Source organism: Propithecus coquereli, unplaced genomic scaffold, assembly GCF_000956105.1.
Source record: "Propithecus coquereli isolate 6110/MARCELLA unplaced genomic scaffold, Pcoq_1.0 Scaffold75, whole genome shotgun sequence".
Classification (NCBI taxonomy): domain Eukaryota; kingdom Metazoa; phylum Chordata; class Mammalia; order Primates; family Indriidae; genus Propithecus; species Propithecus coquereli.
Window position 1 is genome coordinate 2,090,883 of NW_012153618.1, and position 21,599 is coordinate 2,112,481.

Here is a 21,599-nt window from a genome sequence, read left to right on the forward strand (position 1 = left end):
ATTCATTTATTCCCAGGGTCCATGTCTGGCACCCATGGCTGCTCTGATGTGCTTGGGCAATGGGGGCTTGATGACCCCCCAGGGTGTGTGTGTGAGAAAGAGAGAGAGAGAGCCTGTGTCTGCCCACCTCTGGAGCCACCACCCAGCCCCTCCCTGCCCCTGGCCCCCAGGCTGTGGCCTACCAGTTGTTGCAGGAGTCCAGGAAAGCCACCGCTCCTGGCACGTAGAGCTGCCCGTGCAGCTGGCAGGGGCACTGGCTGCGGGGCAGGCAGCTAGCGTTGTGCAGGAAGAGGCCAGGGGGGCAGGTGCAGCCAGGGACGCAGAAGCCTGTGCACTCCACCCCAGGGTCCTGCGCCAGGCACAGCCGAGGGCACGGACCACCCTCCTGGCGACACTGATCTGCTGAGCGGAACACCATGTTCCCTGGGCACTGGGCTGGAGGGGAAGACGGAGCAGGTCTCAGCAGGAGCAGGAGGGAAGGGAAGGGTGGAAGGGAACATGCATGCAGGTGACTGGGCAGCAGCCTGTTGGGCAGGACGGAGCCTGAGGAAGCCCCCCTCCTGCCCACCCACCCTCTCAGGCTGGCTCCAGTGTCTGGGATGTCACCAGTGAAGAGTTACGGCTTTGCTCCACTTTAATGCAAATATTCTTGAGAACAGAACAAGAGGACCCCAGTCATCTGGGATGGGGGAGGGCTCAAAGGACAGGGGAGAGTGAGGAAGGGGGCTGGGGCTTCTAAGGGCTGGCTCTGCTCCAGGCAGTTCTGCCGAGGGAAGACCAGCCTGGCTCCCTCGGAGAGGCCTGTTCTCCCAGGAGGGAGGCCTGCCGCCATCAAAGGGAAGAGCTAAGAGCCTCCTCAGCAGGTGGGAGAGGCTGAGAGCCAGAGGAGACACAGGAAGTCCCCCAAAGTTCCCCTGAGCTCAAGGCATCGCCTGTCCTGGCTCAGAGGGCAGTGATGCGTGAAGGCGAGGGTAGGGAAAAGGCCCAGACCCCAGGAGCTGGGCAGGAGGGCAGCTGGAGAACGGGGTGGGAACTGGTACCTGTGCAAGGCTGCGTGTTGCAGTCCCTGGTCTGACTGTGGGGCCCCTGGCAGGCGGGGTCCCTGGGAGCCGAGCCAGAGCAGCTGCGCCCACGGGTCTGGATGCCTCCGTCACAGGGGGCCGAGCAGGGGGACCAGGCAGTCCACAGACCCCAGACGCTGGGCTCTGTCGGGAAGAACCGAGCCCAGGGTCACAGACACAGGCAAAGGCGTGGGTTCAGGATGGGTGCAGGAGGGTCGGGGCTGAGTAGCATGCAGGGTCTTAACTGCAGCCTCCAGCTCCCACCAACGTCCACACCTCTAGGGTGTCCCAAACACTGCATCAGGCAGCCCACTAAGTTAACTGTGTGCTGGCTTCCTGGGAGGATGGCTGGGGTGGGAAGAGGCTTAAGCACAATGGCCAGGTGTGCTCCCACCCTCGCCACCCCCAGGCGTTTAGAACCAGCTCAAGGGGTCTTCCTTTATTCCCCATCCCACCCCTCTGCCTGGGACATACCTGGGCACACAGGGGGGCTGCAGGGCTCCTCCTGGGTGGCCTCTCCTGGGCAGGATGTGTCTCCGGGGCTGGGGCAGAGCCGGGAGCGACTGCGCCAGCCGGGGCCCCCACCAGGGGCAAGGCAGCTCCGGGAGCAGGAGGACCAGGACGTCCAGGGCGTCCAGCCCAGCGCCTCTGGGGAGAAACAGGATGGGCCGATTGCACAGGGTCCCTGGCAGGGCTGGGAGGGGTTGGGAGCCTGGGTCAGGTCTGGGAAACTGGAGGGCAGTGGGCAGGGAGCAACTCATGAGGACAGGGAGTGCTGCTCTGGGCTCAGGGTGCTGCTTCTGCCCCTCAGCTCCCTGGGGCCCCCGCTCTCCAGCCCACTTCTCATGCTCAGGAGCCAGGAGCGGAGCTTTCCCTGAGCCTGGGCCCAGCCACATCCCACAGCTCTCTCCTGCGCCTGGCTGGCACCTCCCCAGGACCAATGCTCACATCTCCCCGGGGTCAGCTCTTACTTCTGTACTGGAAACCTCAGAGTCCCCGTGGACGCCTGTCACTGTCCTACCAGCCACTCTACACCAGCTCCTCCTTCCCTCCTGCTGCTAGAGCCTGTCCAGACCCCCTGGATCACCTCCTGGACGACCTCCTCACCCCTGCCCAGCTCTCCCTGCACACCCGTGAGGCTCTACCTGCTCTGCAGACCCCTCTGCTGGCACCGGCACTGTCTGGGGGCGCCCAGTTCGTGCAAAGAGGGAACAGTCTGGCCCCTTCCTCTGGCCTCTATGTGCTCCTGCCTGCCTCCCCCAGTCCAGCCAGCCTCGCCTCCCTCGCCTGGCTTTGCAGACGCCCACTCCACCCAGCATGGCCTGCTCGTGGGCCTGGGCCATCCGGGTGGGAGCCTCTGCCTATCCCCCTCAAGCCCCACCCGCCAGGGCCAGTTCAAGGGCTGCCTCTCGGGTCCCATCCCAGGACATGGAATTGGGAGGAGGAAGGTGAGCTCCTGGCTGTACCTGTCCCACACTCCGTGTGGCAGGCCTGCACTTCCTGCCTGTCGCCTTCACATGGGGCACCACCGGAAGCTGCCGGAGGGTTGGAGGGAGACCTGGGGAGAGAGAAGCCCTGGGCACCTGCTCTCCTCTCTCCCTGCGCTTCACTCTGCCCCCTTCGTCCCCTGTCCTCTCTCCACCCACCGCCCTCCATCCAGGGCCGGCCTGGTTCTGAGCCTCGCGCCCTCCACCCTCCTTCTCCCACTTCCTTCCGCCTCACACACCTGAACCTGGCCCGCACTCCAGAGCCACAGGAGCGGTCACAGGGAGCCCAGGAGGACCAGGCTGACCAGCCGCAGGGCAGGGGGCAGCCTCCTGGTTCACACAGCAGCACCCCCTTCTCACACATGCTGCAGGGCAGGGAGCGGCGAGCAGCCCATCAGGACCAGGGGGCCCAGGCCGGCGCCCTCCCCCGGCGCAGCCACCCTCACCATTGGCTGCAGTTGTCCAGGAGGAAGGACACCCCCGGCTCCTTCAGCTCTTCGCCCACGAGGCAGGGACATTCAGAGAGGGGCAGGCAGCGCGTGTCATGGAGGAGGAGCCCAGGGGGACAGCGGCATCCTGGGGCAGGGGTGGGGGGGTTGGGGGGAGAGCACTCAGCCCCAAGGCAGGCAGCAAGGGCGACTGGAGGGTGGGGACTGGCGGCCTGGGGGGGGCCCATGCTCCCCCATGTGCGGCTCTGCTCACCCTCCATGCAGCGCCCGCTACAGCTTCTGTGGGCCTCGGGATCCAAGCAGGAGGGTGGGCACGGGGGCACCAGCCCCTTCTGGCACAGGTCGGCACTCACGTGCACAAGGCCCAGCCCGCAGTCTGGTGGGAGGTGGGCACCAGTGGGCATGGGCACGGGGAGGCTGAGACCTGCCCCAACCATCCCACACCCATGGGCTCCCTCCCGGGGTGCCCCTGCCCCCAGACTGGCCCTCCCTACCTGTGCCACCTGTGCAGGGCTGCAAGCCGCAGGGTGCCCTCTCTTGGGAGGCCCCGGGGCAGGGGGCACCGCCGTTCTTGGGCGGAGGGTCCACACATCTCCTCCGGCGACTCTGATGGCCACCCCCACAGGAGACGCTGCAGGGTCCCCAGGCCTCCCACATGGCCCATGCCCCAGCCACTGTAGGGGAGGGAAGAATGTGGGTCCACCGGGAGGAGTCCGGGAGACACAGGCTGTGTTACAGAGAGCAGGGCTGGGGGAGCCGGGCGCCCGCCCCTCTAGGCTTGGGCAGGGGCTGAGACCCCGGGAACCCTGGAGCGGGTGCGCCTGGGGCAGCGGTAGGAGTAAGAACACCAAAGCCATGGTGGGAACCAGAGGTGGGGCTGGGGAGGCTCCCGATGTGGGGCGCCCCTCTCTGGAACACACAGAGACCGGTGGGGGATCCCTCCCTTGAGTTCACAGAGCAAAACGGCAACAAGGCCTTTGGCAATGGGGCCCAGGCGCAAGTGGCACAGGCCTCTCCCTTCATCCTCATGGCGCCTCCTGAGGCTGGAGTGACCGTTACCGGTTTGCTCATGAGGAAACTGAGACGCGGGCAGGAAAGGAGGGGCAGGTCAGGGAGCAGTGTTCCTGATGGGCCCTTTGGAGGTTCGAGGCTGAGACCTCAGAAAGGCACTGTCCCCTCAGAGTCCCAGAGACCGAGGCTGGACGCTGGGGTCCCCAAAGGAGAGCAGGACACTTCCCTGGCAAAGGTCTCTGATGGAAGCCCACCCGACCCCAGGTTTCCCATCTGAAGGCGCCTGAGCAGGCAGTTGGGGCGGGGTGGGGCCCCCCTTCCCTGTGGGCGCAGGAGCTCTCCTGGGGAGGCTGGACTGCAGGGTTACCTGGACAGGCCTGCACGAAGCAGGACTGGCTGCGCAGTCGGTCGTGGGGGCAGCTGCCCCCAGGTAGGGGAGGCCGCAGAAGCTCTCGGCGCTGGAAGGCAAGGCCCAGGCCACAGCTGTGGCTGCAGCTGCTCCAGCCAGACCAGGCCGCCAGCACACAGTCCACTGCAGGAGGACAGACGGGCCAGGGCTCGGTGGGGCTCACGCAGGAGTGGGGTCCTCAGGACCGCCCCCACTCCCAGCACATACCACAGCCATCCTCATCTGAGCCGTCCTGGCAGTCGGGCCGCAGGTCGCAGTGTCGCTCAGCGGGCAGGCACTCCCCACTGCCGCAGCTCAGCTGGCTCCGAGAGCAGAGGGCCCTGGAGGCCGGCAACTCCGGCAGGGCTGTGGTGGGCACCGTGAAGGGCACAGGGCTCGCTGCCCACGGGGTGGGAGGAGGAGCCACATAGTGATTATGGGCTGGACGACACCCTGAGTCCCTTCAGCCCAGGCCGAGAGCGCACACAGGGTGCTGACTGGAGGCCCTGGGCTCCCCTTCCTCCCCCTGCCTCCTGCAGCCGCACCCAGAGCAGGCTTCCTTCCACCGCATGTTGGTGAGAGCACAGAGTCTTTGGTCTGCACAGGCTCTCACATAGCCTCTCTGTACGTCAGAGCCCCTTGGAGTGTACACAGAGAGGTCAGGGCATCTAGAAGGGCAGTTCATTCCCTTGGGCACTCTCTTCCTGAATGCATACTTGCTGGGGTGCCCTTCCTGTGATTGCTTAACATTTGACTTTTCTTCTCCTGATCGGAAGACTAGGTTTTGATCATTGTGATCTATTTTTGATGGATGAATGGATGGATGGGTGGGTGGATGGATAGATGGGTGGGTGGGTGAGTGGATGGATGGATGGACAGATGGGTGGATAGATGGGTTGATGGTAGATGGATGGATGGATGGATGGGTGGATGGATGGATAGGTGGGTGGATGGGTGGATGGATGGATGGGTGGGCAGATGGATGGATAGGTGGGTGGGCGGATGGATGAATGGGTAGATGAGCCTCCTCAAGGGTTAGACAGGTTTCATAAAACAAGCTGTAACCCAAGACCTATCCTATTCCCCTTCCTCACCATCCCCAAAGACACACACATTCCCCATATTTTCACCCAGTCAGCTTCTCTCCAATCCCTGTTGTCCCAAGCCTCTCCCAGGTCCCTCCCATATGAGCTAGAAATGGGAGCAGGGACTACCCCACACGTCTTGCCACCCTCCCGCCACCGTGGGACAAGCAGACCCTCCAGGAGCTCACCACAGCGCCTCTCGTCGGAGCCGTCCAGGCAGTCCTCCCTGCCGTCACAGAGCTGCGCCTGCTCCACGCAGCCCAGCACCTCGCAGGGCACCTGGCCAGGGCTGCACTGCACGGGTGGGAAGGGCCTCGGGGCGACACTCTGGCCTGTGGGCACCAGCGCTCCAGCTGATCAGTCACCTGGCCTGCCCTGTCCTCCCTCCATGATCACCTCCCAGCAGTCCCCCTCTTGGCACCTGGTGTACCCCACTTTCTGCCTCTCTTGGGATAATGGAAAAGGAGTGAATTGGGTCTGGAGGCTTGGGTCCTAGGCCTGGTCCTCCCCAAAATGACCTTGAGGGGCAGCGTGGGCCATCTGGGCAGTGGGTTTGTCCTGGCTGTCTCCTCCCCTGGGAGATGCTGGGCACGCCACCTTGAGCTGTGTGACTTTGAACCAAGCAGTCAACCTCCCAGGACCCCGTCCCCTCACAGGGAAGTTGTTGGGCTCACGCAGGCTCTGCACGGACAGAGGGTTTGGAGCCTCACCAGCAGGGGTCAGCAGACTAGCTGGGTGTGGGAGGAGCACGGTCACAGCAGCCATCCCTGGCTGCCCGGTCCTAGCCTCCGTCTGGGGTGTGGCGGTGGTGGGCACTGTCTGCACGGATTCCCGAGAACTCAGGTGAAGAGCGATGGAGGCTGGGGCAGGACTCACGGGCCTCCTCTCTGTGGGTGGAGGAGGAAGAGAGATGAGGCCTGCCCAGCTCCCCTTCCCATGAGAGGACGCAGCATGGGCCCTCGAGAGCTGATCCCAGGCTTCTGGGCGGTGCAGGGTAATCGCAGGTACCATAGACTACACGCCACCTTCTGAAGGGTCTCAGATCAAAAAAGAAATGGGATTCGGTAGTCCAAGGGACACAAGAAGGATTTTAACTGAAAATAGACGACTTAGTTTTGATCTGAGATTTGTACTCTATTCTCAAGAAGACACATATAACAACTTCCAAGTTCCAATTCACTGTAAAATAACATATTTAGCAACAGAAAGGACTGAGGTTATTTAAACACAGCTAGTAGAAGGAGCAAACACTACCAGAGTCTCAGGACGAGCCCATTATTACTGCTGTAGAAAAAAAATACTTTTGAGCTTCCCTGCAGCTATAGTGAAAAGGGTGTGAAGAGTCTCGTTTTCTGGCAAGAGATTCATCTTCAAAAACAGCCATTTTTGTAGAGCCAGACTTAGAATGAGATTAGACTTCATCCCATGGGGCTACCTGTCGGGGACCTGAGGGATAGCCTAAGTTGCTTCATTTGCTCAGAAACACAGTCCGGCCAGGCTTCTGAACTTCCATCAGGACTTGCAGGGAGGGGCCGTGGAGGTTGTCTATAAGACCTCCTTTTCTCACAGATGGGGAAACTGAGGCCCAGGCAGGTGGTGCGGTGTGCCCGACATCTCCCAGGGGAGGAGAGAGCCCAGACAAAGCCACCGCCCTGATGGCCCATGCCGCCCCTCCTTCCTGGCTGCCCCTCTGTGAAGACAGCTCTCCTCTGGCTGAAGTGCAGGTGAATGAGCAGGTAGCGCCAGGAGGCTGATCACAACTGGGCAGGGAGCACCCTCCTTGTCTTGTTTACAGCGTGCTAACTAGGTGACCATCCGCCCCCATGTCCACGTAGAGAGATCTGCTGCCAGCCAACACTTCCGCAAGGGGGCACGCTGCACGGGCAGTGTGAGCAGAGGGAACGCAGGCCCGCGGCCAGGTGGCTTCCCACCCCCACGGGGAGGCAGCCACACTGTAGGGCACAGGCTCAGCCCTGGGAGTGGGCCTGGAGCCACCTACCCCACCAACCTACGGCCCTGGAACCCTAGAATCCCAGAGGGAGGGCAGGGGCAGGACCTGGCCGTGTCCAGGGTGACCAGTGTCTCCTCCCTGAGCCAAGCCTGCAGCTCTCTCACTTGGGGGAAGTCAGGGGTCAGGGGATGGGAACCTCTGAGATGCAACTGCCCCTTGCTCTGGAAGGGCAGGCAGGGATGGGGCTTCGGGGCGGGGCCTGGAGCTTGTGCACATACCTGTGGGGGGCGTGGGGGGCTCCTGCACGGGATGCCCGTGTTCAGTCCCCGCCAGACCCTGTGGAGGGAGAGGGCTCAGCGCCCCGTGCAGCCCTGGCTCCGAGGGCATCTCCTGCCCAGACACCAGCCTCCCATTCCCACTGAGGGTGCAGCTGGGGCACCCACAGTCCCACCGCCCTGCACTCCACCCTCCCTCTGCCTCCCCCGCAGCCCAGGGCAGAGCCGAGGATGGCGCCGACTCCTCTGCACTTGAGGTGGGCTACCACTCCCAAGTGCCTGCCTACGCTGCTCTAGGAGCTCAGGGACCCTGCTCTCACTGGCCCCCCCAGGTGACCCACTTCGGCTCTTGTCCCCCAAACTCCCCCGTCTCTGCCCGAACACAAGCACGCACGGGCACACGCACGGGCACACCCTCTGGGCTCCTGACCAGGCTGTTCCCTGAGGGAAGGTGCCCTGCGCTCTCCTCCATGCGATAGACACCCAACCCCCATCCTTCCAGCCTCGTCCAGGGAGCCCCTGGGAACCCGGGCACAGTGCTCTTCTGGCTCTGAGTATGGATGCTTTGGCGCCTGCCCCGTGAGCATCACCTCCCTGCCAGGGGCAAGGGTCTCTCTCATCCCCAAGTTCCTCCAGGCCAGCGCTCTGTCCTATGCTTTGTCCACCTCTGTCTGCCCCCAGAAGGCTCCTGGGCTGAAGGCCTGACTGAGGCAGCAGCAGGGCACACACGTCGGGAAAACGCTGCTAACATGCGCGGGGGGAGATGCAGACACACGAGCGGGGGCTCCCTGTCTACACCCTCTGGGCCCACAGCTGCCCACTCACCTCCCTGGGCTGGGTGGAGGAGAAGACCGGGGTCCGGGCTGTGGAACCGACTCTGGAAAGAAAAACAGCCACAGGAGTTCCAGCGGCTCCCCCAGCTCAAGAGCCCTGCGTCCAGGCAGCGGGCAGGGCCCTGGGCTGGGCCTGGGGGCTTGTGCCGGTGGGGCACTTGGGAAGGACACTGCCTGCTGAGGCTGGCAGAAGTGATGCCCCACCCCGAAGTCAGGGAAGGGCCCGAGAATCTGCATTTCTAAATGAGGTCCAGGTGCTGCTGATGCTGCACGTCTAGGAGCTACACTTGGAGAACCCCTGGGCCCAGATGCTATGAAAAAGGCACAGCACCCTAGAATCCCAGGCGGGAAAGGGCTCTGAAGGCACCCAGCGGCAGCTCCTCAGCACGCAGGGTCTATAGGTGCCTGAGGGGGATGAAGGCGGTGCAGGGGCCCTCCTGCATGGCTGCCCCCCTAAGAGCTGGGCAGGAGGCCCCACCGCACCTGGGAACGCAGCCCTCCTCATCTGAGCCGTCCCTGCAGTCTGCAGCACCGTCGCACGGGCCCCCTCTCAGGGCACACTCACCACTGGCACAGCGGTGTCCGGCCCCAGGGCACGGAGGCAGCGACGGGGACACTGTGGGGGGGCACATAGCTCAGGGCTGCTGACATGTCATGCCCCCTCACCCGCCTTGCCCACTCCCGGCCCAGCCCATACCTGGCTCACAGCCCAGCAGCTCCACCCGCAGGAAGACGCTGCGGCCGCCCTCGCCGTGGTGGACATCTCGGGGCCACACCCGAACGTACCTTGCCTGCACCATCCGGCCAAATGTCCATACCTCGGGGGCCAGGGCACCCCAGGTCTCAGGGAAAAGCTGCCGGCAGACGGTGCTGCTGATGGAGCCCCACCTCCTGCTCGGGATCCCCCGACGTGACCTTTGAGTGCCCTTCATCACCCCCTCGCCCCCCACCCTCTTGGCATGGACCCTGCCCCCCCCCAGAGCCCATGCCCCCTAGCAGTGGCCATCTGGGCCTCACAAGGCTGTGGGTCTGGTCCTGGCCTAAGCTCCTCCTCCTGGGCTGGTGGTGCCCTGAGGGCAGGGGCCAGGTCATGCTCACCACTGTGTCCCCAGGGCCTGGCCCAGCACCTGGCACATAGCGGGTGCTCCTTACGCAGTTAAGAGTGAACACGTGGTGAGGGCTGACTCCTGCTGCTTTCTGGGGCTTGTCTCCCTGGGGTGACGCAAACCCCATGAGGGCAGGGCTGTGCCCAGGCTGCTTTGCACAAGGCCCTGCGTGGGCCTGGGCTCCCCGAGGCCCTCACTGAACTTGCTGTCTCCCCACCCCTCTCCCCTGCAGGCTGCTGTAAGGCTCGACTACCTGCCCTGAGTCTGAGCCACTTGGATGGCTTCCAGTGTCCACCTGACAGTGGCACCCAAGCCTCTGCTCCTCAGAGCACAGTCCCTGCTACCTACCAGGTGTTCAACAAGCATCTAATGCAGGCAGTGTCCCTCAGGGAGGCTGAAAGGCCCTTGGGGACAAAGACTCTGGGACCCACAAATGGGTAAGGTGGGTCACTGGCCCAGGGGACTTGGGAGGGTGATACCTTGGGCAGGGACAAGATGCCAGGCAGGATATCATGGTAGTCGTGCCAGTGTAGACCATCGCTGCTGAGCTGGAGCAAGAAGCTGGAGACGTAAGCGTTGGAGGAACCAGTCACCTGCACTATGATGCCTGGGGCGGGGCCGGGGCAACAGCAGAGGTCAGAGCCGAAGGAGCTACTCCCCTCCCCCGCCACTGCCCTCCCCCAGCCTCTGCACTGACCGGTGAGGTTCTGGGGCCGCAGCAGGTCCAGCTGCATGTAGGGCTGCCACTCAGTGTAAACACCCTCTCCAGGGCTCCATCCCTGAGGGCCCGGCACGTCGGTGGGGGCCCCCGGGAGGGCACCCCAGGTGGGGTGTTGCAGCTGCTGGGACGAGGCTCGCAGGCTCCCCCGTGGCAGTCGGGCCAGCCCCAGGGGAGAATAGCAGGGGTCTGTGTGCAGAGGAGAGACAGAGGCTGGACTGGGGGAGGACAGAGGGTGGCAGGAGCTACAAGGGGAGCTGGGGGATTGGAAGGGCTCACGCAGGTGTCCAGGGATAGGACAACGGGACAGAAGGCTGGTCCGGGGAGATAACTTAAGATGGAACAACTCCCAGATCCTCAGGATAATGGTTCTCTGTGTGCAAAGCGAGGGGTAGCTCCCCGAGTCCTGTTTTCCCCGGGTCTGGCAAGCCCTGGGCGGAGCGCACCCCCTCAGCACCACACTGTGACAGTCCTCACCTCCTGGCGGAGGCAGAATGTAGCTGACCAGAGGGGGTCCGACCTGGGAACTGGGGGCTGGAGCTGGGGCGGGAGTGGCCATGGGGTGGACTGTCTGGTCCTCTCCTGGGTGGAGAGACACGGGTCAGGAGGGCGAGACTGAGAGAGGCTCACAACAGTCGCTGGCCCAGCTCTCAGGCCTCTCCCCGCTTCTTCGAACACTTTCCCTCCATGACTTCCCAGGAACCCCAGGAACACTCCCTCAGCTGGGAAAGGTCCCTCCTCCTTCCCTTGGTGTATACTGGGGGCTTTCACTTCCGCTGACTATTTAGAAAACATAGAATAAAACCGCCAGTCCAAAGCTGCTTTAGGCCCAGGACCGAGTAGCTACAGTTCCTAATCCAGGGATGCTGTCACTAATAGGGCTCCTTTGTGGGCATTACAAAGAGGCTGCCTCCGGATGGAAGCAGCCCTATGGGCTGGCACGTAGACACCACTCATCAGCCAATTTGTGCAGTGAGCAACGTGTACAACTGTGTATGCCGGTTCTGTCTTAACCTCAGCAACTTGTGGATGCAATTTTAGAATAAGAAAGCTGGACCCATAAATGCATCAGTTATAAGCCTTTGGATTTTCCTGTTTCATCTGTAATTCATTTTAAGGTAAAGATGCTCTTGAAAAAGTCCAACTTTTTCGGGAAAAAAGGGAGACAGGAAAGCAACCAGATCTGGCCCAGCAGAAAGGAGAGTGCCCTCAAGGACGGCACCAGGCGTGGGGTGACGGGGGGGAGGGAGAGCCTCAAAAGGACAGGGGAGGCAGGCAGAGAGGGAGGGTAGAGACAAGCCCTCCACAGGGCCCCTGCCTTCCCCGCATCCAGGACTCCGGCTTCCCACCACCCTGAGGCTGGGGTATCCAGCCGCCTGGCTCCCCTCAGCATCCCCACCGATCCTCCTCCCCTCATGGCTCCTCTGCCATCCCCCGGCCCACTCACCAGGCAGGACACAGCGGCAACACGATTCACCTGTTCCCTCCACCAGGACCCAACCCTGTGGGGATGCAAAGGTCAGGCCACCTGGCTACCCCCGACCCACCCCATCAGCCTCCCCTGCCCTGGCCTCCTCACAGCCCCCTCCAGGCTCTCACCTGGGGGCAGCGGCCCAGCGGGCAGTAGGGGGAACAGTGTGCGGTGCGGTTGTGCAGACACTGGCACACCCTGCAGGGGCCCCCGCGCCAGCGCTCGCCGATGCGGCGGACCCGGCCCTGGTGCTCACAGCCCTCGCAGGGCTCCGTCAGGCACCTGGGAAGGGAGGGGACTCACCCAGGGTGACTAGCCCTCCTGGTTTCCCTGGAAAACTAGGAAAGTCCTGGGCAAACTAGGACGTTTGGTCACCACACCCCACCTTGCACCTGGCCCAGAAGAGGGGCAGGGAAGCGACCTGTGCCGGCACCGCAGCCAAGGGGGCCAGGCGGGCAGACACCTCCCCTGGCGAGCTTCACCCCAGGTACCTCCAGAGGCGCAAGGGGCCAGATCGGAGGACCCATTCCCGCCCCCGGATTTGTCAGGCTGCATCTGTGGGCTCTGTCTACCCCCTCTGGACCTAGAGGGCATGAAACTGAAGTAGGAGAAGGCCAAGTCCTGGGGTTTAGGCTGGCAAGGGCATGAGCAGGGTTCCTAATTTGCGGTCCCCCTATCGTGGGAAGGGACACGCAGGAAGCCTCCTGAGTGGGAGGTGCGGGCGAGGGCCCCAGGGTGGGTGCAGAGTACCTGCGGGCCTTGTGGTGGATGCCACGGCACTGGCGACCTCGGCCAGAGGGCCGGGGGTTGTTGGGGCTCCGGAAGGACCACTGGACGCTCTGGCTCCCACAGGGGCCCAGGCACTCGGCCCAGGGGGCCCAGGAGGACCAGCCGCAGTCCACTGAGGGAGGGCCAAGAGTCAGGGCCTGGGGCCAGGAGGAGGGGGTGGCTGCCCAGCTGGTGATCCAGGGAAGAGACCAGGGACCCCGAGGGAAGGAACTAGGGTGGGGCCTCACCAGCGCAGTCTGGGTCGGGCCGGCAGCGCCGGGGCCGCCCGTCTTGGCAGGTGCAGAGCTGGCAGTCAGCCTTGATGCGCTGCCCAGGCCAGTAGCGGGCGCCGTCCACCAGGCAGGGGCACTGCCGGGGCCACACACACCTCCCCTCGATGCCAAGCACCTGCCCTTCTGGGCACCAGCAGCCTACGGCAGGCCCAGGGTGAGGCTTCCATGCAGGGAGCTCGGCCTCCACAGACCCACAGCCCAGAGCCAGACCCTGGGCCCTGGGTTCCCTTACCTGGGCTGCTACAGGGCCGGTCAGGTGGGCACATGGCCTGGCCAGAGATGTCATCGCAGGTCAGAGGGCAGGGGGCACAGGGCCAGAACACCAGCCCCCCGGAGCAGGTGGCATTGGGGCAGCCATCCTGAGGGCAGGGCTCTGACAGAAAGCCGGGACCGAGGGCCAGAAGTTGGGGACGGTGGATTGCAGCAGGAACAAGCCTCCCCAGGCGGCCCCCCCACCGCCACTGTGGTCCCCTCCCTTCCACTCACTGGTCTGGCGGGTGCTGTGTGGGCCCCCGGGCAGTGCAGCGCAGGTGCGGCCCCCGTTCTGGGGCGGGTGGCACTGCCTCTGCCGCATCACGGTGCCCCTGCACGGCTCGGAGCACGGAGACCAGGGGGACCAGGAGCTCCACTCTCCGTCCACTGTGAGGCGGAGGGACAGGGTGGGCGGTGGGGTCCACGGGGTAGGGCTGAGGCCCAGGGCCCTTCTTCTCGCCTCCTTTCTCCAGGCCCTGCCCCCCCACCCCCCCAGCCCCAGGCCTCACCTGGGCAGGCTACGCTAAAGCAGGCCTGAGACTGGTGCTCGGGGCCCGGGCAGTGCTGCAGCACCCGGAGGCCAGGTGGGGAGCAGCGGCGGCTCCGGGCCTGCACCCCAGGCCCACAGGTGCGGCTGCACGGCCCCCACGGGCTCCAGGGGCCCCAGGCCCCACAGCCCTGCTCTTCTGGGGAGGGCCCGGCCGCCTCCGGCCCTTGGCAGTCGGGCTTCCCGTTGCACACCTGTGAAGGGGATGGGATCAGGGCTCCTCAGTGCTGGGTGCACAGCGGCGCTGCCTCCTCCACCCGTGCCCGCTCTCACCAGCTGGAAGCCAATGCAGACGCCATCAGGGCAGGCGTATTCTGGGCAGGGAGCCCCTGTCCTGTTGGGGCCTCCTGGGGCTGGCAGCTCCTCTGAGGGAGAAGAGGAGAGAAAACACAGTTAGCAGGGCATGACAGCCACCTTCCTGGCCCACGCCAGGATGGCCTCCCTCAGGGGAACAAGTATTTCACCACCGTCCGGCTCATCCTTGCTCTGGGGACAGTCGGGACCCCACCGCAGAGCGGCTCGGGGTGCAGGCAGGCCAGGGAGCAAACCTCAGAGAGAGAGCCTATGGCAAGCTGGTGGCTGGGTGGAGCCTATGGCCACCAAGGGAGTGTCCTGCTGTGCGCCTGTCCCCTCCCACCGCCTCCCTGCAAAGGGGCTGGCAGGGGTGCCACAGGCAGTGGAGGGGAAGGCGGTAGGAGGCAAGGCCAACATGGGACCATGCCTGGCTCAAAGAAACCTCTGGGCAAAGACAACAGCCCATTTCCTCTCTCCCCTGGGCCTGGGCGGGAGGGCAGAAAGTTTTCAAAAGAGTTTCATGAAAAGATCACAGGAGCATAAAAGTGGCTCAGACTCTGAGCCCGGGGTCCTGAGTCACTCTAGCTGCGCGCCCAGCTGGTCGGCAGTGCGGCGGGGCGCGCGGGGAGATGGGTCTGGCCCGCTTGGCCAGCGGGGCGCGGGTGGGGGTGCGGGACTCTCACCGCAGGCGTTGGGGCTCTCGTCCGAGCCGTCGGGGCACTGGGGCACGCCGTCGCACAGCTGCCCAGGGGACACGCAGTGCGGGCCGCTGGCGCAGGGCGCGTGGGACGGCGCGCAGGGCCCGCCGCAGCCATGCTCGTCGCTGCCGTCGGCGCAGTCCTCCTCCCGGTCGCAGCGCCAGCCCCGCGGGGTGCACTCGCCGCTGCCGCAGGCAAACTCGAAGGGGCCGCAGGGCGGCGCTGCGGAGGGCGCCCGCGGGCTCAGCGGCCTCCAGGCGGCTCTGCCCTGCCATCTCCCCACCGGCTCCCCGTCTGCTCCAGGCCTTCACGTCCTTTCCTGGGCCGGGCTGTACCCACCTTCTGCCCCTCCCCAAGTCCAATCCCTCCTGCATTCTGCTGCCCTATTGGTTTTCCAAAAGCTCTCTCTTGCACCAGGAATTTCCAGAAGACTCCCCTCAGCTCAGAGGGAGGCCTTGAACACCAGGAAACAAAGTCTGGACTCTTCGATCCCCCTCAAACACCCCCCACGGCATTCACGCGGGCATCTCCCCTTGTCTCCCCATGCCTGCCCTTCCCACCCTGAGCACCGCCCACGCCTCCCTCAGATGCTCTCCCCGCGCTCTCCCTGGACGTCCCACCAGCTTTCTCCGCCCATTTCCTCCAGGACACTCACCTGGGCTGGCGCTGGCCAGGGCACCCGGCGCAGTGTCCAGGGAGCCAGTGGAGGGGCCAGGCCAGGTGCCAGTAGGTGGCGTGGGCAGAGAGGGCAGGGGGCAGTGTCCAGGCCCCTCGTCAGCTCCGTCTGGGCAGTCCCAAACTCCGTCACACAGCTGGACGGCTCTCACGCAGGTGCCATCGATGCAGGACACCTCCCCAGGGATGCAGTTCACCTGCTCTGCAGCCAGAAAGGAGGAGCTGGTCACAGGGCACTGCCCCCTACTCTTACGGCTTGGGGAGCCCCCACTCACACACTCACAGGCGCCAACTTCACAGCGGGAACCTGGCAAAGGAGGGGGCTCACGAGGATAGGGGCCTTGGGGGAGGGGTGGCCTGGTGGGCAGGAGTCCAGGGCAAGGACAACGCACCCAGGCAGGACTCCTCGTCAGCAGCGTGTGGACAGTCGGGGTGCCCATCGCAGAGCAGGGCCGGGGGCAGGCAGCTCCCGTTGGCACAGGCCAGCGAGCCCTGGGGGCACGGGCAGCCCTGCTCATCCGAGCCATCTCCGCAGTCGTCCTTGCCATCGCAGAGCAGGGCTGGCGCCAGGCAGTGGCCAGAGCTGCAGGACACCTGGCCCTCCCCACAGCCTGGGGCGGCACAGCCTGGCATGGGGGAGCAGGCAGGCTCAGGACGCCGGAGGGTCCTAGGAGGACTGGGATGCCCCATCCGCCCCACGCTCCCCAAAGCCATAGTCCCTGGCAATGGGAGCAGCAGCTAAGGAAGACACCCCAGGGGACAACCACCTCAGCTGCAGAAAGCTCAGTGACATGTACCAGGACTAACCCATCACTGTCATGAACAGGCACAGACTCACCCTCCTCGTCTGAGCCATCGCCGCAGTCGTCCTGGTTGTCACAAAGCCACGAGAGTGGTACACAGTGTCCGTTCCCCTGGCACGGGGCCTCTCCCTCTGCACAGACAGGCACCAGGTCCTCGCAGCGGGCACTGTCACCCCCACAGTGCCACTGACTTTCCTGGCACGTGCTGAGCACACGGTGTGCTGGGATCAGTCCAGGCCGGGCTTGGCCCAGGGCTCCTCCCAAGGGCCCCTCCTGGGGTCTGGCCGCCACTCACCAGTTCCCGCAGTCCTTCTGCAGCAGGGACCCCGGCGGGAAGAAGCTGCCCTCCCACTCGCAGGGGCAGGCGGCCGGCTCCACGCAGGCTCCTCCTGAGGTCGCAGAGCCCAGGGCTCAGAGCAAAAGGGCACAGTGGCCGCTGGCCCAGCCCTGTCACCATGACCTGTGGCCCCTTCCCAATCTCAGTGCCCCCTCCCCTCTGCCCCTTCTGACTCCACACACCGTGCAGCAGAGTCCCCTCGGGGCAGAAGCAGCCCTCCACGCAGGCCACAGCCTGGCAGTGCCACCTGGGCTCAGGACGATGGTCATGGCAGGTTGGGGGACATGTGGGGCCACAGGCCTCATACACCTGTCCCCCTTCGCACTGCAGGGCTGGGGGAGAGGAGAGAGGATTGGGTCACCAAGGCACCAGGGCAACAGAATGCAACAGTACCAGGCGAGATGGCCCAGGTGACACCCACAGAGGGCAGAGGGGTGCCAGGCATAGACCTTTGCCAAGACCACCCCCAGGGCCATTTGTACTGTGTCAGCTCTACAGGGCGGCCATTCTTGCTTGTCTGGTTCACCTAGAAGAGTGTCTGGCAGTAGTAAGTTTGCAATACGTAGTTGCCCTCGAATGAGCAGATGGCTGGCTCTTCGTACAGCAGAAGCATCCTGCAAGTGGCAGGACTGGGCACAGGGCCTGAGCGTGGGGCATACTCACGGCAGAGCTCCTGGCTGCGCCAGCGCACATGGTGCCCGTGCCGGGCACACTCGTCTGCATAGGTGGCAATGGCTGAGCAGAGGCACTCACAGTCGCCCCCTGAATCGCAGCTGTGGGAGGGAGCGTTCAGCCCCGGCACCCCCTCCCCACCCCTGGCACCCCCACTCCCACCCGCCCCAGGCCTGCCCCTGCTTACCCGCAGGCGTCGTACACACACCGCTTGTAGTGCTGCTGCGGGGGCACCTCCGCGTGGCACGGGGCAAAGAGTGGCTGCAGCATCACCCCGCAGCGGGCCCGGGCCCAGCCAGCCCGGTGGGCGTTCACCTGCAGGCACAGGGCGGCTCCAGCACCTTGGACCAGCCCTGGCCTCTGGACCCCATCCCCTTCCCCCTTTCCTGCCCTTGCTCACGGTGCAGGGGTGCGGCAGGTCTCCTGGCTCAGGGCAGAGGGGACTGAGGCGCCAGGAGTGGGCGGCCAGCTCAGCCGTGGGCTCCAGGACTGCCTGGCGGCTCCGCAGGTCATTACTGGCATCTCCATCAAAGTCTCCACACAGCCCAGCCACACGACCTCGGAACTGGGGGGACAGCTGCACCAGGACCCGCGTGCCTGGCGGCAGCATTGTGAACAAATGAGCTCATCGGCCCTCTTCTGGCCCGGAGAAGACCAAGGGCAGGGAATAACTGGCCCATCTCACGCGCTGTGAGGTACCACCACCCTCTTTTGAGGGGGGATGGTGGGTGGTAAGTGAGGAGATCCGCACTGGGGGGTAAGGGGGAGGAGAAGTTGGAGTCTATTTTGCTAACGCCAGGCTGGGGGCAGGTCACGTTCTGGACAGGAAGCCAGACTCCAGGATGGCCTGCAGGACCTGCTGGCACCAGAGCCCTCGGTGGCTGGGCTCGGAGGGCAGCCGGCAGCGCGGAGCCGAGTCCTTGTGGGTGTCGTTTTGGTTTCCCTCAGTTTCTCAGTAATGGTTACATTTCTAACACGCCAACTGCTTGTGTTTGGGTTGTGGGATGTCGGGAGATTTATTTTCATTTCTTGTTTCAAAAACTTGGTATTTTTTAAATGTTTCTTTGGTGCAGAAGTATCACTTTCATAATGAAGAAAAACATAATTATGAAAATGTAATTTGGAAACTCCGGCCACTCGCATTAACCAGGAGGCAGGGGTGTGCTGGCTGAGGCCAGGAGGCGGGTAAAGCCAGAGTTGGGGGCCTGGCCTGGCTGTCAGACTGGAAATGTGCCCTGTGGGGGTGTCAGGGGAAGGTCTGGCCTCGGGAGGAGAGTCTGGGGGAGTCCAGCCCTGTGTGGAGGCGCCAGGCACGGGTCAGAAAGCCGAGGGCAGGGCTGACCTCCGTCCCAGAGCAGGGTGAGGCCCAGGCGGGTCGTGAGCAGCAGGAAGAGGCCGGCACGGTGCAGGCTCAGTCCGGGACCTGTGTAGACCTTGGGTGGTGTCACACTCACCCCGTTCACTGTCACTGCCCGGCCTGTGCAGGAAGAGAGGCATTCAGGCCCAGCCTGGAGGAAGGGCCCCCCAGGCCCCCGAGAGGCTCTCCAGCCTCCCCTCCAATCCTTTCTTTGCCTCTCTACCTATGTGACCTTGGGCACGTCATTAGATTTCTCTGGGCCTTAATTTCTTGGAGCCTTCTGGAATTATGATTCCCAAACAAGAGGAAAGGCGCCAGCCCCAGGCACTGAGGGCAGCCGAGCCATGGAGGAGCTGTCCCACAATGGACAGGCACGGGAACCCCAGGCCCCGGACACCCTGTGGAGCTGGGATGCCATGCTGGTGTGCCCCTCCCTGGCAATGTCACCCTTTCAATGTCCCAGCCACCTCTGAGCATGTGCACAACAGTGCTCTCCAGACGCATGGCCAGCGCCTTGGTGCAGGTGAGACCGCTGGCCCCGCAGGGCAGGTTCTGGGCAGAGACGGTGAACCGGCCGCTGGCCTCTCGCACCAGCAGATACTCGCAGGCCCCGGGGAAGGTGAAGGCCAGTCCATCAAACGTCACGTAGTGGGGGGCGCCTGACACCTGGCACCACCCACTGCACTTCCGGCCTGTGCAGTGCCACTTCCGGCCCTGGCACACGCTGTGGGTGAGATGGGGGGAAACAGAGTCGCTGAGGACAGGGACGCAGCTGGTCCAGGTGCCAGGTAAGTGCAGACAGGCCGGCAGCGTGGAGGGATCCTGCGGGTTCCCATTGCCCAGGCAGTCTGGACGCCCCACCTCGCCTACCACCCCAGCCTCTTCAGGTGGAAGGAAGGATGACATTTGGAGGGCCAGGGCCCACAAGGTCATAGCAGCTGGACATACCAGACGTTGCAGTCTTCCTGGATGGTGGCGTTGGGTGGGTACCACTGCCCACTGTGACGGCAGGGACACAGATCAGGAGGCACACAGCGCTCATCCTGGGCAGAGGGCAGGGACAAAGCGCGCCGTGGAGGGCTGCCCAACGACCCCGCCCGCTGCTATGGACAGTGAGGGGAGCAGGGCAGTGCCCTGGCGTAGGGGAGGTCATGCCGCTGCCCCTTCCTGGACTCACCAGCAGCACCATGCCCGGCGGACAGACACAGCCATCAGCGCTGCCCGAGGGGCAAGAGTGGTTGGCCTGGGGGCTGTCGCAGGTGAGGAGGCAGGCACCAGGGGCATAGACAAGCCCCCGGGGGCAGAATGCCCGCCGTGGGGGACAGCGGCGGGCTGTGCAATTCCAGAGGCCCCTTTCCTGGCAGACACTGCAGTAGGTTGGGAGGGAGGAAGAGCCAGGTTCAGGCCTCCAGGCCCCGGGTCTGACCTAGTGAGAGCCCAGTGTGAAGACCCAGCTCTGATGCCAGAGACCTGAGCATCTCAGCGCCCAACAGCCAGTCACCAGCGCAGGGGGCTGGGCTGTCTGCAGCACCCTGACATGCCTGGGAGAGACACTGTCACCCTTTCCTGCCCCAGCTCTGGTGGCACCATTCTCCAGGCTGTGGGGTGGGACGGAGATACTGAAGAACCTGCTCCCAGCCCAGGAGGAGAGGGACTGCACTGCGCCCACCCCGTGCTGGATCCTGGCCCTGCCTGCGCAGACCCGAGCCGCCTCTACTCTCATTCACAAGCCAAGCCCTGACTCTGCAAGCCGTTTAGCCTATCTGAGCCTCAGTTTCCTCATCTGCAAAACAGGAACAATTCTTCCACTTCTCACTTTATTAGGTCATTGTAAGAAAGTAAGTTGAAGTAAGATAGTGTACATGAAAGTGCTTTATAGACCCTCAAGTGCTCTGCGACTGAAGGGAAGTTACCAGCACGCTGTCATCCCCAACATGTGACCAATAAGGCCACACAGCCCACCCATTCTCTCTCAAGCTCTACATCTTCACCCCCACATTCTTCTTCTCGCCGCCCTCACCAGCGGTTGCAGTCCTTCGTGGTGGCACTGCCTGGGGCATAGCGACGGGCTCCGAGCTGGCAGACGCACAAGCTGGGGGGCACACACTGGCCCTCGGGGTCCCACAGCAGCCCTGGGGGGCAGGTACAACCAGCCACACAGCTGCCCGGCTCCCCACAGTCCTCCAGCTCCCCACAGTGCCGACCGCACGCTGGGGCACACTCCTGGTACTCCTGGCCAGCAGGACACAGGACAGCTGGGCACCAGACACATGCAGGTCAGGGGCATTGCCACGGCCAGCTCTGCTCTCCCCCCTCCGAATCGCACCCCCCGCACCGCCTGGGCCTCTGCAGGAGGAAAAGCCCAGCAATCTGCCAAAGTCAGAGGTGCAGCCCTGCCCCCAGCCATTCCTAGAACGGGGAGGACAAGAGAGGAGGGGAGGAGCCTCACGGCAGAGGGTCTGGCTCCTCCAAGTAGGCGGGGCACCCTCCTGGGCACAGTGGCGTGCATAGGCAGAGAGCACCGGGCACAGGCAGTCCCTGCCAGGGGCACAGCCACACACGGCCGCCAAGCAGCGCAGCTGGAATGGCTCCCTGTCCACCAGCCCGTGGCACTCCTTGGGAGGAGAGGAGGAAATGGGTCAGCTCCTCCTCCACGGGGTTTCCATCGCTCAGTCCCCACTGCCACCTCCCTGGGTTTGGCTGGTCTCCCTGATCCTTCTAAGAGCCCAGGAGGAGGGCAGGGCAGTGTTGCCCATCTCACAGGGGTGGGAGGAGCCCACCCGGCTACCTGGAAGGCTGGGCCATGCAGGACGGCACAGGCTGCCTCTGCGAAAATGTGGCGCTGGGAGTGGGTGCTGCAGGGGGAGAGCGGGGCGCTGTCCCCAGAGGGGCACCTTCCCTCGCCTGCCACCTGGAACTTGCTGGCGAAGGCAGCAATGCTGGTCTCCACATCCCCAGCCGGTGTCAAGAAGTCGTCCTGCTGGTTCCAGGTGAAGGTGCCACACAGACCCTGCACCTGGGCCGCAGGGGGGGTCCACGTGAGTCGGTCCCATCCAGTCCCACCGTGG

The 21,599-nt window shown here is 64.2% G+C and overlaps 1 protein-coding gene across 1 annotated transcript in view; it reads right to left on the reverse strand.

Annotated features, from left to right (window-relative positions):
* SSPO (SCO-spondin) overlaps positions 1–21,599 on the reverse strand; it is a 51,614-nt gene that overhangs the window by 23,568 nt on the left and 6,447 nt on the right. The window contains exons 15-57 of the mRNA XM_012662076.1: positions 21,320–21,547; positions 20,981–21,146; positions 20,552–20,786; positions 19,709–19,898; positions 19,480–19,574; positions 18,999–19,255; positions 18,517–18,651; positions 17,575–17,771; positions 17,362–17,489; positions 17,166–17,275; positions 16,685–16,834; positions 16,461–16,554; positions 16,201–16,370; positions 15,753–15,988; positions 15,343–15,562; positions 14,673–14,909; positions 13,969–14,060; positions 13,658–13,889; positions 13,383–13,535; positions 13,129–13,269; positions 12,852–13,034; positions 12,586–12,736; positions 11,964–12,117; positions 11,812–11,866; positions 10,842–10,946; positions 10,344–10,553; positions 10,126–10,253; positions 9,238–9,394; positions 9,024–9,156; positions 8,533–8,584; positions 7,711–7,768; positions 6,192–6,368; positions 5,670–5,813; positions 4,625–4,837; positions 4,376–4,540; positions 3,492–3,671; positions 3,251–3,373; positions 2,995–3,124; positions 2,788–2,913; positions 2,528–2,619; positions 1,536–1,709; positions 1,041–1,205; positions 183–435 (exon numbers count right to left, since the gene is read on the reverse strand). Coding sequence (XP_012517530.1) covers positions 183–435; positions 1,041–1,205; positions 1,536–1,709; positions 2,528–2,619; positions 2,788–2,913; positions 2,995–3,124; positions 3,251–3,373; positions 3,492–3,671; positions 4,376–4,540; positions 4,625–4,837; positions 5,670–5,813; positions 6,192–6,368; positions 7,711–7,768; positions 8,533–8,584; positions 9,024–9,156; positions 9,238–9,394; positions 10,126–10,253; positions 10,344–10,553; positions 10,842–10,946; positions 11,812–11,866; positions 11,964–12,117; positions 12,586–12,736; positions 12,852–13,034; positions 13,129–13,269; positions 13,383–13,535; positions 13,658–13,889; positions 13,969–14,060; positions 14,673–14,909; positions 15,343–15,562; positions 15,753–15,988; positions 16,201–16,370; positions 16,461–16,554; positions 16,685–16,834; positions 17,166–17,275; positions 17,362–17,489; positions 17,575–17,771; positions 18,517–18,651; positions 18,999–19,255; positions 19,480–19,574; positions 19,709–19,898; positions 20,552–20,786; positions 20,981–21,146; positions 21,320–21,547 — 6,794 coding nt within the window. The remainder of the gene's footprint in view (positions 1–182; positions 436–1,040; positions 1,206–1,535; positions 1,710–2,527; positions 2,620–2,787; positions 2,914–2,994; positions 3,125–3,250; positions 3,374–3,491; positions 3,672–4,375; positions 4,541–4,624; positions 4,838–5,669; positions 5,814–6,191; positions 6,369–7,710; positions 7,769–8,532; positions 8,585–9,023; positions 9,157–9,237; positions 9,395–10,125; positions 10,254–10,343; positions 10,554–10,841; positions 10,947–11,811; positions 11,867–11,963; positions 12,118–12,585; positions 12,737–12,851; positions 13,035–13,128; positions 13,270–13,382; positions 13,536–13,657; positions 13,890–13,968; positions 14,061–14,672; positions 14,910–15,342; positions 15,563–15,752; positions 15,989–16,200; positions 16,371–16,460; positions 16,555–16,684; positions 16,835–17,165; positions 17,276–17,361; positions 17,490–17,574; positions 17,772–18,516; positions 18,652–18,998; positions 19,256–19,479; positions 19,575–19,708; positions 19,899–20,551; positions 20,787–20,980; positions 21,147–21,319; positions 21,548–21,599) is intronic.